General features: G+C 45.7%; 1 protein-coding gene across 1 annotated transcript in view; it reads right to left on the bottom strand.

Annotated features, from left to right (window-relative positions):
- Nucleotides 1-4,936: 4,936 nt before the first annotated feature.
- The window catches only part of LOC137912644 (rho guanine nucleotide exchange factor 17-like), a 37,832-nt gene continuing 30,742 nt past the window's right edge, over nucleotides 4,937-12,026 (bottom strand). Inside the window, exons 4-24 of the mRNA XM_068756779.1 lie at nucleotides 10,763-10,879; nucleotides 10,393-10,485; nucleotides 10,102-10,278; nucleotides 9,440-9,490; nucleotides 9,241-9,350; nucleotides 8,744-8,829; nucleotides 8,470-8,588; nucleotides 8,138-8,345; nucleotides 7,926-7,999; nucleotides 7,758-7,841; nucleotides 7,528-7,631; nucleotides 7,316-7,431; nucleotides 7,071-7,190; nucleotides 6,723-6,990; nucleotides 6,549-6,635; nucleotides 6,304-6,371; nucleotides 6,062-6,210; nucleotides 5,809-5,983; nucleotides 5,601-5,696; nucleotides 5,256-5,435; nucleotides 4,937-5,145 (exon numbers count right to left, since the gene is read on the bottom strand). Coding sequence (XP_068612880.1) covers nucleotides 4,937-5,145; nucleotides 5,256-5,435; nucleotides 5,601-5,696; nucleotides 5,809-5,983; nucleotides 6,062-6,210; nucleotides 6,304-6,371; nucleotides 6,549-6,635; nucleotides 6,723-6,990; nucleotides 7,071-7,190; nucleotides 7,316-7,431; nucleotides 7,528-7,631; nucleotides 7,758-7,841; nucleotides 7,926-7,999; nucleotides 8,138-8,345; nucleotides 8,470-8,588; nucleotides 8,744-8,829; nucleotides 9,241-9,350; nucleotides 9,440-9,490; nucleotides 10,102-10,278; nucleotides 10,393-10,485; nucleotides 10,763-10,879 — 2,691 coding nt within the window. The remainder of the gene's footprint in view (nucleotides 5,146-5,255; nucleotides 5,436-5,600; nucleotides 5,697-5,808; nucleotides 5,984-6,061; nucleotides 6,211-6,303; nucleotides 6,372-6,548; nucleotides 6,636-6,722; nucleotides 6,991-7,070; nucleotides 7,191-7,315; nucleotides 7,432-7,527; nucleotides 7,632-7,757; nucleotides 7,842-7,925; nucleotides 8,000-8,137; nucleotides 8,346-8,469; nucleotides 8,589-8,743; nucleotides 8,830-9,240; nucleotides 9,351-9,439; nucleotides 9,491-10,101; nucleotides 10,279-10,392; nucleotides 10,486-10,762; nucleotides 10,880-12,026) is intronic.

The raw sequence follows: 12,026 nt of genomic DNA, 5'->3' as shown, positions 1-12,026 counted from the left end.
AAACAACGCAGCGTCGCAGCGGCAGCATCACTTCATGAGACGTGAAGGAGAGGGCCACGCTGACGGTGAGGTCATCACGCAGGCACCGCGTCATTACGCGTCCCTCCAGGGTGCCTTCCGTTGATTACGGAACGCTTCTCCACCGTGGTTATACAAAGTGTATCAAAGTACACAGGTTGCGAGTTGTGTTTTAAATAACAGATTTTACGCACCAGCGCGTCGTGGATGCTGTAAATCCCAAAGATGCTGAATCTTCGCTTTCAAGTCTTCCACGAGAATATTGTTCAAACAATCACTCATAAAGCCGGCAGGTGCCTCGATGTGCCACACCATGACCCCCCACGCCGTGCGTAATAGTGGTCGCGGCGGTCCGTCAGGCTTTGTGGGAAGGAAAGCCTCACGCGCTCCGGGAATGACGGCATCCATTCAGACTGTTAAGAGTTGTTGTTGTTGTTGTTATTTTTATGTCTGACTTACCGGCTTGGTGGATAAACAGAGTTGAAACTAGTTTGGAGAGATGGACTCCATCCGCTGGAGAGGGAAGGGTCGACGTGTGGCTGAAAGGCGGCTGATAAAAACCACAAAGCCGGTCAGCGAGCTCCTCGGGTCCCCCCTCCTGTCTGGCTGTGTTTCAATACGATGCGTTAACACTGAACTGGCTCCGTGACGCACAGTGCGTCACCGCTGCGAGCGAGAACTCCCCTCAGTGTGCGTGTGTGTGCGTGTGTGCGCGTGTGTGCGCGTGTGTGTGCGTCCTTCTCCTCTTGCAAGAGCAGCAGATCTCAACCGGATGGTTGAAACTCGTCATGACTGTCAATCCTTCTTGAGTCAAGAACTAATAATGAAGGAGAGTCCAAAAGTAAATAAACATTAAAAATATATTTTACTTTAAGAATCAATCTCATTCCAAATTATAATTTAAAAAAAATACTGAAATGAATTTATTTATTTATTTTTGGATCCCGGCTGGATACAGTTCTGTGGCCGTTGGCTCTGATGATCTCACACAGCAACACTTGTCAGAAATACAATATTTAAGAATAAATACAATGTATATTAAATATTGTCTCATTGGTGTTCTCCATACGAATGCGGTTAAATTTCCAGTTTTTAATTTCCTTTCACACTATCTATAGTTCTGTTTGGAGCTGAAATGTGAAGCCTGTAATCAGGAAAATATTGAATAAATAATAATAATAGCTATAAAATATATATCTGTTACCAGTGAATGAAGTAAATCTCCTCTCGCCCTCATTAATCCACTGGGATGAACGAGTGACTCATGAATGTGTCATTCATTCACCAGACAGTATTCACTGTTTAGTGCATCGTTTGAATGCTGTGTGTGGATGTAAGAGGGCACTGTGTGTGTGTGTGCGTGTTCATGAGGGGGGGGGGGGCATTTGTACTCGTGTGTTCGTTTCCTGAATGGATAACATTCATGCTGCTATCACAAGGCACTTCGTTGTGGGTTACAATCAGATGAATGGTGGGGCGACACTGTAGCACACTCATAGAGACACAGTGGTGACTCTAGTTCACGAAAGTAATAGTAGATCAATAAGCCCTGATGCTCTTTATTGGTATATAATATTTATATATGTATATATATATTCATCACCTGAAGAACAGACTCTTTTTAGAGGGAGTGCGTCCTCTTCGACAGCCCATGTCCCATTGGTTCCTCTACTACGCATGACTCTTTAGGAATCGCGTATACATGAAGTTGTATCGCAAGCAATAAAGTGTTTGAAGAGTGGTCTTTCGACAAAAACGCAGGAATAAGCTCCGCTATCAATCAGTAACTAAGTGGATTAAGCAACTACACAGCAAGAGTGAAAAACACTCAACAAAATGTCAGTAAAATAACATTTTAACCAAAGGGTCCAAATTTGAAATTATTCACGCTCCAGTGCAAGTTTTGACAAACCTATATGCTATAGTAAATGCGTGCCATATATTAACCTCAAATCCTAGTGAAAAAATTGAAAAATACTGCTCATGTTAACTTATTTAATAAATTATTCTGATTCTGATTCCATTGTTTTGTTCTGGGACCCACATCTCAGCAGGTTAAGAAGTAAAGAGACCCAAGTGGCATCAGTGAACTGATTTAATTACAAAGAGGGCGCCACAGTGACAAAAACAACAGCTTACAGACAGGAAATAAGTCTGATTGAACCATGAAAAGTGACACATGTAAACCAAAGCCGGGGATTTAGCGGATTTACGGCAAAAACCCGCCTGTTTTAGCATCAGAAATGAGCACAAAATACATTTTGGAGCTTGCATGGTCACGAATGAATGAATGAATGAATGAATTAATCAAAGCTACCTTTAGGTCACTCAGCTAATAATATAATTATCTTCTTTTTGGGAAGTTTTAGATAAAACGTCACTGACAGCACATGCCAGGGAGGAAGGAATGGGTGGGAAACAAACCTGAAACAAATATATAAAAATATGCCATTAGATTCATATCAACAATTGTGGACCATGGGTGCTATTATTTACAGAAAAAAAGGCAATATATACCAATATTTACAACATTAAAGACTTGTTTCACATATGGTCGTGAGGAGGTTACTTACAGGCAGCTGAGTTACAGAGAAGATGAGTTGGATGCGAAAACTGTCTAAAAGGTTTTGTTCTCATACATTTATTTTTACTTCATAATCAAAGAAGTTTGTGTGCATGCTTAAATTGCTGTAAAAAAAAAAAGTAACATAAAATCTGATGATTCATTAATTTTAAGGCATATTATTTAGCTGATTTATAAAGTAAAATCTACAACCTTTCTGAATCAGCTGTTTTAAAGAGGTGTTTACTCTGTGATGGTGTTTCTAGAAATTCGTACATGAAGATAACAGTTATGCAAATTGAATTTTAGCACAGGAAATGAAGTATGTTGTACCCAGAAAGAGTTTGGCAATTATTGCACTAAATTAATTGCACTGTGGAACCAAGATCAAAGGGCCGTGACAAGGGTCTTGTATTTTCCTGATGTGTCCTGAACGCAGCATTGGAGCATTTACAAATTTCTGTACGAGTGCCAGGCTAGCTGTTCCGCCTGTTTCAGGCCGTTATGCTAAGATATGCTGGAGTCGTATCAGGCTTTTAGCATATCTCTTGACAATAAATGGAATGAGTGCAAACCAAAATCTCTTAACATTCCTCAGCCCTTCTCCTCGCAGGCCTCCAAAGGCTAACTGGACTTCAGGCCAGCACTAGCCAGCTCCTTGTCGGCATCACATACACAGAACCTTTTAACCCAGAGGCAAAGACCTCCCTCACATCTTAGGGGCTATCACAACAACCATCAAATCCTCTAGCCATTAGCCCCCCCTCTCGCAGATGTGGGAGAGTGAACCAAATGTGTGTGGAGGCATCTGAGGTGAGGTGACCAGATGGCTAGCAAGGCGTAAGGTTTTCTAGTCTTGGGAGGGATCAAAGAAAATCAATGCTTAACCCCAAACCCATCAGAATTTTCACTGTGCGTGTAATGGCTTAGCTTTCAGCCTTCTATAGACACGACCTTCCAACCTTCTCTGTCTCACAAACAAACCACATGCATCTCATTCACCCACGATCCATACTGGAACCAGTGTTTGGGTGTAAAATACATCTTGGTGCGGTTTTCCCTCTACAAAATTGCACACGGTGAAGAAATATTTAGCACGTGGCAGAGTGACGGTAAATTCTGGATCAGTTTGCCAACAGACAATAGGTGAGTAGAAATGATTGACACCCTGACCGAGTGCGTCTGCCTGCCCCAAACCAGCTATAAGGCCTTCTAGCTGGCTTTGTCATAAAGTCAGGGGCCTCCTCCTCCGACTCAAAGAGAAAAAAGTGAAAGCTACATTGTCTATAAATTAAGTGCTGTAAAAGAAGGCCTTAAAAATAAAACCCATAAATACTGTACAAATCTATCATCATCTGCTACCACAGCTTAGTGTCATCTTAATAGAAGTCAGCAAGACCAATGCCCGATTTTCCGCGCACACACACACACACACATAAGAGATGGCTTTGGCATGGTCTCTTTCAACAGGATTGTCTCCCCTTCACTTTTTCCTGCCGCTCATCTCCAGCAGGTGGCATCGTCTGCGTTCATGTCAGTGAAACCAGCGTCCAAAGACACAAAAGGAAATCAGGTAGTTACCTGTTTGTTTTTTTTACACCTGTGAATCCTGTGCATTAATGTGTGTGTATATGCTTAAATATCCTGACCTCTTGTACTTCCATGATGCGGCCGTTCACTCTCCCATTTAGATGATAGAACCACAAATAGGGACCACAGAATACTTTGACGACAGACATCATGAGGAAATCAGTGCTAATTCAAACATGAGAATCGTGAATTACTCGATGCCACTTGTAGATATTTATGTATTTTTACATGACATTTACTGTTGATCACCGGGAGCCACTTTGCCAGCGGTTCAGGCTAAGCTGACGTGATGTTGGAGTTCAAGGTCAATGTTGAAGTCCATAAAAGCAGACAGCAAAAAAGTGTACGTGCTCCACCTATGTCAAAGTTACCCTTAATGTCCTCTTCTCGGTCTAAATGTTCATGCGACTGTAAAAAAAAAAAAAAAAAAAAAAGAAAATCCTTCTTTCCTTCGCAGTCACCTTCTGTGTCCTTCAGTGAAGAGATTAAAGACATTTTAAAACACACTCGATGCCCAAAACCTGAAGAATACACATGCAAAAGAGAGCTCTCTGTGACAGCAACGCACGTTAACACGGGAAAACGGAGCCTGAAGCGATCTTATTCATTAGTAAGTATAGGTTGGAGCGGACAGCCATGTTACGCACATAGAAACCGGTGCACTGAGCAGAAGATCAAAACAACGAGGCCAAAAGGTGCGGAGTCTGGTTCTAGGAAAGGACGGTTCTCAATTCGAGGGATGTTGGGATGGGTTGCTAAATCGGCTCAGACTCTCCAAAGCAAAAGATGGTTCGTACTGTCGTCCCGTCCAACTGTTTCACTGCTACTTGTCAGTCTGAAGTCCTCATAGCCATCCCCGCCAGAAATGACTAAGTGGTTGGTTTTTTGAGGGAGGTGGGCAGAGGCTCGGCGGCGCGAGGAGCCACGCCTCTGGAGGTTCCCTTCAACCGTGCTGCCGCTCTGGGATTGGTTACCTAGAAAACAGACGGGAGGGTTTAAATTTGACGGAGATAAAACATAATACTTATATAATAATAATATATATAATTAAAAAAATCATGCACGCAAAGATTTTAGGGACTACCGGCGGAGTCAGTTGTTGGAGGGAAGTTCATGTCGAAGCCTTCCGGGAGTTCGATGGACGTGAGGAAACGAACGTGTCCCGTGTGTCCGTGAGCTGAGCCCATCGGGACCAGTGGGGATTTCAGCGTCCATTCCCCGGTTCCTGAACTCACCGCCGGGATCGTCAACGTCAGGACCACGCCTGTAGAACAACAACAAAACAGACAGTAAATAATCCTTGAATGTTATGATTTGAAAGAAGAATCTGAATCACAGGTTAGCATGATGTTGGGTTAATCGTCCACGGCAGATTTAAAATGGAATCGTGTTGATTTTTGATTTCTCTGACGGAAGGATCTGTATTTACCTGCGCTGGTGCCGATCCACAGCAGATCCTTACAGGCCAGCAGCGCTGTGATTCGCAGACAGGCGGCCTTGTGCTGTCTGATGATTGCATCAGCGCCTGAATTGAGAGAATGAGGTAAATGAGAAAAAAATATAAAAGCCGTGATGAGACCCGACTTTTAAGTTTAATTGGGTCAAATCTTAAAACTAATGAGGCATGCCCACATTACCCGCAAGCATCTTATGCACAGCGGGCGCCACGTCCACCTCCGTCAGGCTCTCCCAGCTCTGAGCGTGATACAACCTGACCTGCGCGCTGCCTTGCAACGCCAACCACACGCCCTGACCGTACGCCACCATGCACGTCACGCACCGGCTGCTGTCTGTTCCCACCTGGAACCAGTGCTGACAAGACGGGAGAAGGGTTTAACACTCGCCGTTATTCATCCATCTGCACACACACATGTCCGCCGGACCGCCCACCTCTTGCACCAGCGTAGCCGTGTTGATGATCAGGACTCGATTTTGTGAGCCGCACCAGAGTTTTCCTCCCACTGGAACCATTTTGGTGACAGGGCTACTGGGCGTGCCCAGAACTAACGTCTGGGAGGACTGAGGGTCCCAGAAACTACCTGGAGATTTAGGATAAGAGGTGGTTAAACGGGAGCGTGCAAGAAAAGACAGATGCAAAGTGCATGCAAGCGTAAAGAAAACTCCCGGCTCACCTGCTTCCCTCTGATAGACGATCACCTCGCCATTGGCCAAAGACACAAACACTTTATTGTCCAAATACCTGAAGGAGTAAAAAAACGAGAGACGACAATTAAAAAGATCTTCAGGTATGCAGTGAATATATTAAAGCATGGCGATAACAGAGATCAGCAAACCTGGCAGATATTTTTGTGTTATTTGTGGATTCATTTTTTTTTTTTTTTTTTTAACTAAAAGGGTGGTAAAGGAGAGAACTCACAGGACACAGAGGATGGACGCCGAATGTTGCATCTTCATGCTGTTCTTACGGTTTCGGATGTTGTCGGAGGACTGGTACACGTGGATGCTGACAGTAAAACGAGGCATCACAGGACGTTAGGTGAGGAAGTCGGTGAATCGGCATTGGAATGAGGCGGTGTCTGGTTGGTCATACCATCCGTCCTCAGTCCCCAGCCACACCGAGCTCTGGTAGGCCTCCGGGTCGATGCTGAGCAGGTCTTCCAGGCTCGCTCTGGTGAACGAGCCCCGTGAGGAGCGGCGCATGGCGCGTCCGTCCATGGGGCTCTCCGCCAGGCCGCGGCCTCCTCCACTGATCCCCAACATGCCCGGCGCTGTGTAAGAAGTCGCCACGGGGAACTCCTGCTCTTCCTCGCTGCTGGTGGTCTCTGTAGCCATGTCTTTGGAGCCTGGACCCTCGTCATCTTACACGGGGAGAGGAGAGCGAGCGTAAGTATCTGATGTGTTTAAGTACGCAACGACGTGTACGAGTGCTCGTACGCACTGCCGTAGTTGGATGATATGGTGGAGTGGCTGGCCTGACTCTGCAGGGTGGAGGAAGGGCTGGGTGAATCTTCATCATCGGTGTCATCACTGTCAAAAGGAACAAGCTCCGCCCCCGGGCCTGGGAATGGTCGACGGATCAGGAAAGGATTATTATTATTTCATTGGGAAGAATGTCTACAACCCAGTTAGCGTTTGAAGTCGGAGCTCCTGCTGCTTGTCATTTAAAAACCTTCACGGACCCACCTGGGGGTTGCTCCGGCAGCTCCACAGACGAATGAGAGATGGATATATGGAGCTGCTGCTGGGTGTGAGCGGGCGGGGCAGAGGTCGGGGTGAGGGTGGGCTCTGATCCACGCTCCCTAAGAGGGGGGAAGAAGGGTACAGAGTGAAGATGAAGATGAGGAGCCAGCATTTTCCAAGGCTAACTGCTAACACACACACACACACACACACACCTCCCCTTGAGTCCTGGCACGGCAGCGATGCATATGATCCTGGCCGAGCAGACGGCGATACAGGCCTCCACCATGGGCTCATCTTTAATGTTCAACAGACACACCTGGAGAGGAGGAAAATCATCATCATCAGCTGAGAAGTTGGAGAAGGAGCGATCGCCCCCTCCAGTTGATTTTACTGCCCACCGGAAAAGCCCCCGATTGGTCGGTAGAGCGGCAGATTCCCTCACCTGCCCCACGTATCCGTCGCTGTTACACACCCACACCTCGCAGCCGCTGTCGGGACAGCTGTGGCTGGGCGAGGCGCACGAGAACTGGAGAGGGACACCAACGCAAGTGGAGCCGATGTTTATGCACGCATGTAAACGGGGACGAGACACAGAAGACGCTGCCCTCACCTGCATTCCACTACGAGTCTTCATTATCGGAATGGCCTTCAGGAACTCGGGGTCCCATTGGTCCTTATTCATAGCTTAACATGATGACATATGGACAGTTAAATCCATTAATAAAATAACAGTAAGCCTATTTTTATCATTGGAAAATTTTAGAAAAGAATGAGAAAAACATTTTCAATGATCAGCGTACGCAAAAGAGCTTTTTCACTGACCCAACTTCTTCTTGGCTTCTTCGAACGCCTGTTCGAAGCTGCAGCGGGTGTCTGGAGAGGTGAACTCGAAGACAAAGCTGCTCTCGGCGGACGCGGTGGTAAACTCCAGCTTTGTGGGCAGGAAGGTCATGCTGAAGGCCTGAGACTGCTTCTCCGAGAGCTCCTTGTGCACCGATGCCATCAGATCCTTTATGACCTCATCCAGGGACTGAGGGAACAGGAAGACGGCCACATCAAGGGACAGAAGGCCATAAAGGAGACTCAAAATGCACAATAAAGACCTGACACAGAGCAGGAGGGAGGGTTAGGTAAAGACTTTGTAAAATACGTACTTGGTGTGGGAAGCTGAGGGTCTCGGACAGTTTGCTGATCTGCCCCAGGGTGCTGAGATCCTCGTCTAATCGACTAATCATCTTCTGGATGCTTTCTTTGTTTGTGGCCTGGGTGGAGCCTGAGAGAAAAAAGAAAGCTTGGTATCTATAATCGACTTGATAAATTAGGAAACAGTGGGAATAAGCTCATGTTGCAGAAGGACAAGAGATTCATTTAACGCTAGAGGCCAGTGAAGATGCCGTCATAGTTTGTTATCTGAAAATACAGCCTTACTTTTCACCACTTCCACTTCCTCTAATGGAAGCTTCCACAGGAACTTGTATTTGCTGGAGGTGTCAATCATACTTGCAGCAGAATACCTGGGAGGACAGGACAGGAGAGGAAAGACCAAATTAAAAAAAGAAAGGTGAAATGAAGAAATACAGGCTGTGTGCCTGTTGTTGAACACCAGGGGGCAGTGTGGCTGGGAAACTGCACCAGATAATAAACCCATGGATACAAACTCCACAAAGCAAAGATCATACCATAACAGACCGAAAAGTTAAATCAAGGCAAGCACAAAATTCATCCATGACCACCTTAAAAATATAATAAATAAAGGACGTATGTCTTAACAAAGGGAAACATGTTCTTTCATGTTAGTGCATACATTAAGCTTTACATTTATTTATTAATTCCAGCTATTCTTTCTATCGTTGTAAAGCACTTTGGATTGCATTGCTCCTTATGCTCATACATCTCCAGGGAGAGATGCAGGATTTATCACGTACAAGCTCATGGAGCTGCGCCTTAATGAGCCGGACTTCCTCTTGAGCGTAGTACAGATGATCAGATCACTGAAGAGGAAGAGAGAGCGGTCCTTCTTCCCCCCCACCGTCTTCTACAGAAAGACAAAGAGGCCAGAATATCTGAACGTGTGCTGGGTTCATCCACGTGGCTTTGGACTTTACTGTGGACTATGCTTCTTACCGCTTCCATCACCATCTCCTGTCTTAAGAACTTCCTCTGGGGGTTCAGGATCTAGAACGCAGAGGGAGAAGCGGCTTTCACTTCATATTTACCAAATGACTGTTTACCATTGCCAACCTATGGAGGAATGGAATCAAACAGATGCACAAAACCCATAATAATAATCTTTGATCTATAATGAAATGAGAATGACCCTCAGCAGAGTGGATTCCTCTGTCAAGACCAAATCCCCTTCCACAACTTATTTTGCTTGTCTAATCCAACCCCCCCCCCCCCCCCCCCCCCTCTCACTAAAACTTCATGGATCCAGGTATTATTATTATTTTTTCCTTGCCAATAAATCTTTGTTCCACCAAAAGTTGTTGAATTCTGTTTGGCAGTTTTTGCATAATCCTGCTGGCAAACAAGAAGCCAAGTGAATCCATATAGTGCAACAAGTTTATCACCTGCAATCATACCTTAAGGCTTATTTCAAGATGTATGAGTTGACATTATCTAGCAAAAAAAAAAAAAAATGCCATTTCACTTTGAATGGTGCTAAATATCCTCCACTCCACCGACATGGGCTCAAAATGAGATGGTCAATTCAGAAAATGGTCACCAGAATAAAAACAATGCAGCTGCCGCTCTGGTATTTTTACTGTGTGCACATAAAATCTCACATGTTCAACCCCTTCTATGTGTGCCTCAATCTCCTGTATGACCCTGGCCTCCCTCTCCGCCTCCTCAGCAGAGCGACGGCCCTTGTTGATCTTCTCAGCCAATCGCTTGATGTCCCTCTGGGCCTCCAGTAAGTACGGGTGATCCGGGTGATCCTCCGAGGTGTGTTTGAGCAGGTCCTACAGCAAAATAACGCAGACACATTAAGCTTCCTTCACACGAGCTTCTTGTCACTGAGAGAGGACGACGGAAACAAAACAGAAATCGGGCTGATGTGTTTTGAAATGATTCACCTTAACCAGGAGCTCGTATCGAGGAATCCTCTGGACTGGTTTGATCATTAAATCACCCAGACCTTGTTTTTCCTTGTTCTCACGCATGCATTGCTAAAAAAAAAAAAAGAAAAGGAAAAGACACAAGGATGGATGTAAATGAGAGGACGGATAAATCATGAGAAAATCAGACCGTGTACTTCACAGCTCAACCACCAGATGGCAGAGTGTCTCCGCAGTAAATCCCTGTTTGAACAGGAAGCTCTCTGATAGGACAAGGACGTGACAGGATTCTGTCTCTATGAGGACAAAAGAGAGGGACCCCCCCCCCCCCCACGCACACTCACACACCAAAAACAAAAGGGCATCGTGTGACTCCACCGAACCTCACCTCCAGAAACTTGTGAAACGCCGCTTTGGCCTCCTTGGCGATCCTCACGGCGTCTTTGGCGTTGAGAAAGTTGTCGATGTAAGCTGAATACATGTTGGCCAGGCTTTCTTTGGAGAACTGGAGAAAAGAAGAAGAGGATGAAGAGCGCTTTGCTACTGTGCACACACCAGTTCATTTAAAGAAAAGTATTTGTTGTGGAACGACAAAGTACCCTTATAAATCAAGGTAATTCATTGATTGCTTTAGGTTTAAAAAAAAAGAAAGCAGTGAAGACAGGAGACGAGTGTGAACAGACGGAGCACAAGCTGACACCAGAGAGTAGCAGTGCCTTCCAGCCTGATAGGAAATGGCCTGACCCTCTCTTCAGAGAGCATCTGTCTCCGTGTGTCCTGCTGTCTTTCTGTTCTCTCCACGAGGAACATTAACGTCTGAAGAGTCTGAGAGGATTTATGCACAGCAAAGAACAGAGATGTCTTTGAGCTCAATGCACGCTGTCCCTTCTTTATATAAACGGGGAGATGGAATTTTCTGCTCCCACAGCTCAGCTGAAGATGTTTCTCTGCAGTTGTTCACCACAGCAAAGCAACGTTCTCCACTTCACCGTGTCCTTTGCATCGTCCTCCCCAACACCAGCCACTCTCATGTCCTCCCTCACTACGTCCATGTATCTTCTCCTGGGTCGTCCTCTAGCCCTGTTCCCTGGCAGCTCCATCCTCAGCATCCTTCTACCGATATAGTCCCCGTCTCTCCTCTGGACAAAGTCTGGTCTCTCTGACCTTGTCTCCAAACCGTCTAACCTTCACTGTCCCTCTTATTGTCTCATCCTATCTAACCTGGTCACTCCCAAGGAGAACCTCAGCATCTTCATCTCCTCCACTTCTAGCTCCGCCTCCTGTCTTTTCCTCAGAGACACTGTCTCTAAGCCGTCCATCACGGCTGTCCTCACCACTGTCTCTAAGCCGTCCATCACGGCTGTCCTCACCACTGTCTCTAAGCCGTTCATCACGGCTGTCCTCACCACTACCTTGTAGACCTCTCCCTTCATCCTCGCTGACACTCTCCGATCAGAGAGCACACCTGATACTTTCCTCCACCCGTTCCAGCCTGCCTGCACACGATTCTTCACTTCCTTTTCACATTCTCTCCATCACTCCGCAAATTTAGTAATGTCACTGTTGCTGCATCTACATTTATATATTACATAACCTAAAAATGTCTATATCATATACATGTATAGGTTACATATTATATAATATATAATATA

This window comes from Brachionichthys hirsutus, unplaced genomic scaffold (assembly GCF_040956055.1).
Source record: "Brachionichthys hirsutus isolate HB-005 unplaced genomic scaffold, CSIRO-AGI_Bhir_v1 contig_769, whole genome shotgun sequence".
Taxonomy (NCBI): Eukaryota; Metazoa; Chordata; class Actinopteri; order Lophiiformes; family Brachionichthyidae; genus Brachionichthys; species Brachionichthys hirsutus.
This window is presented reverse-complemented; position numbering and strand designations above follow the sequence as displayed.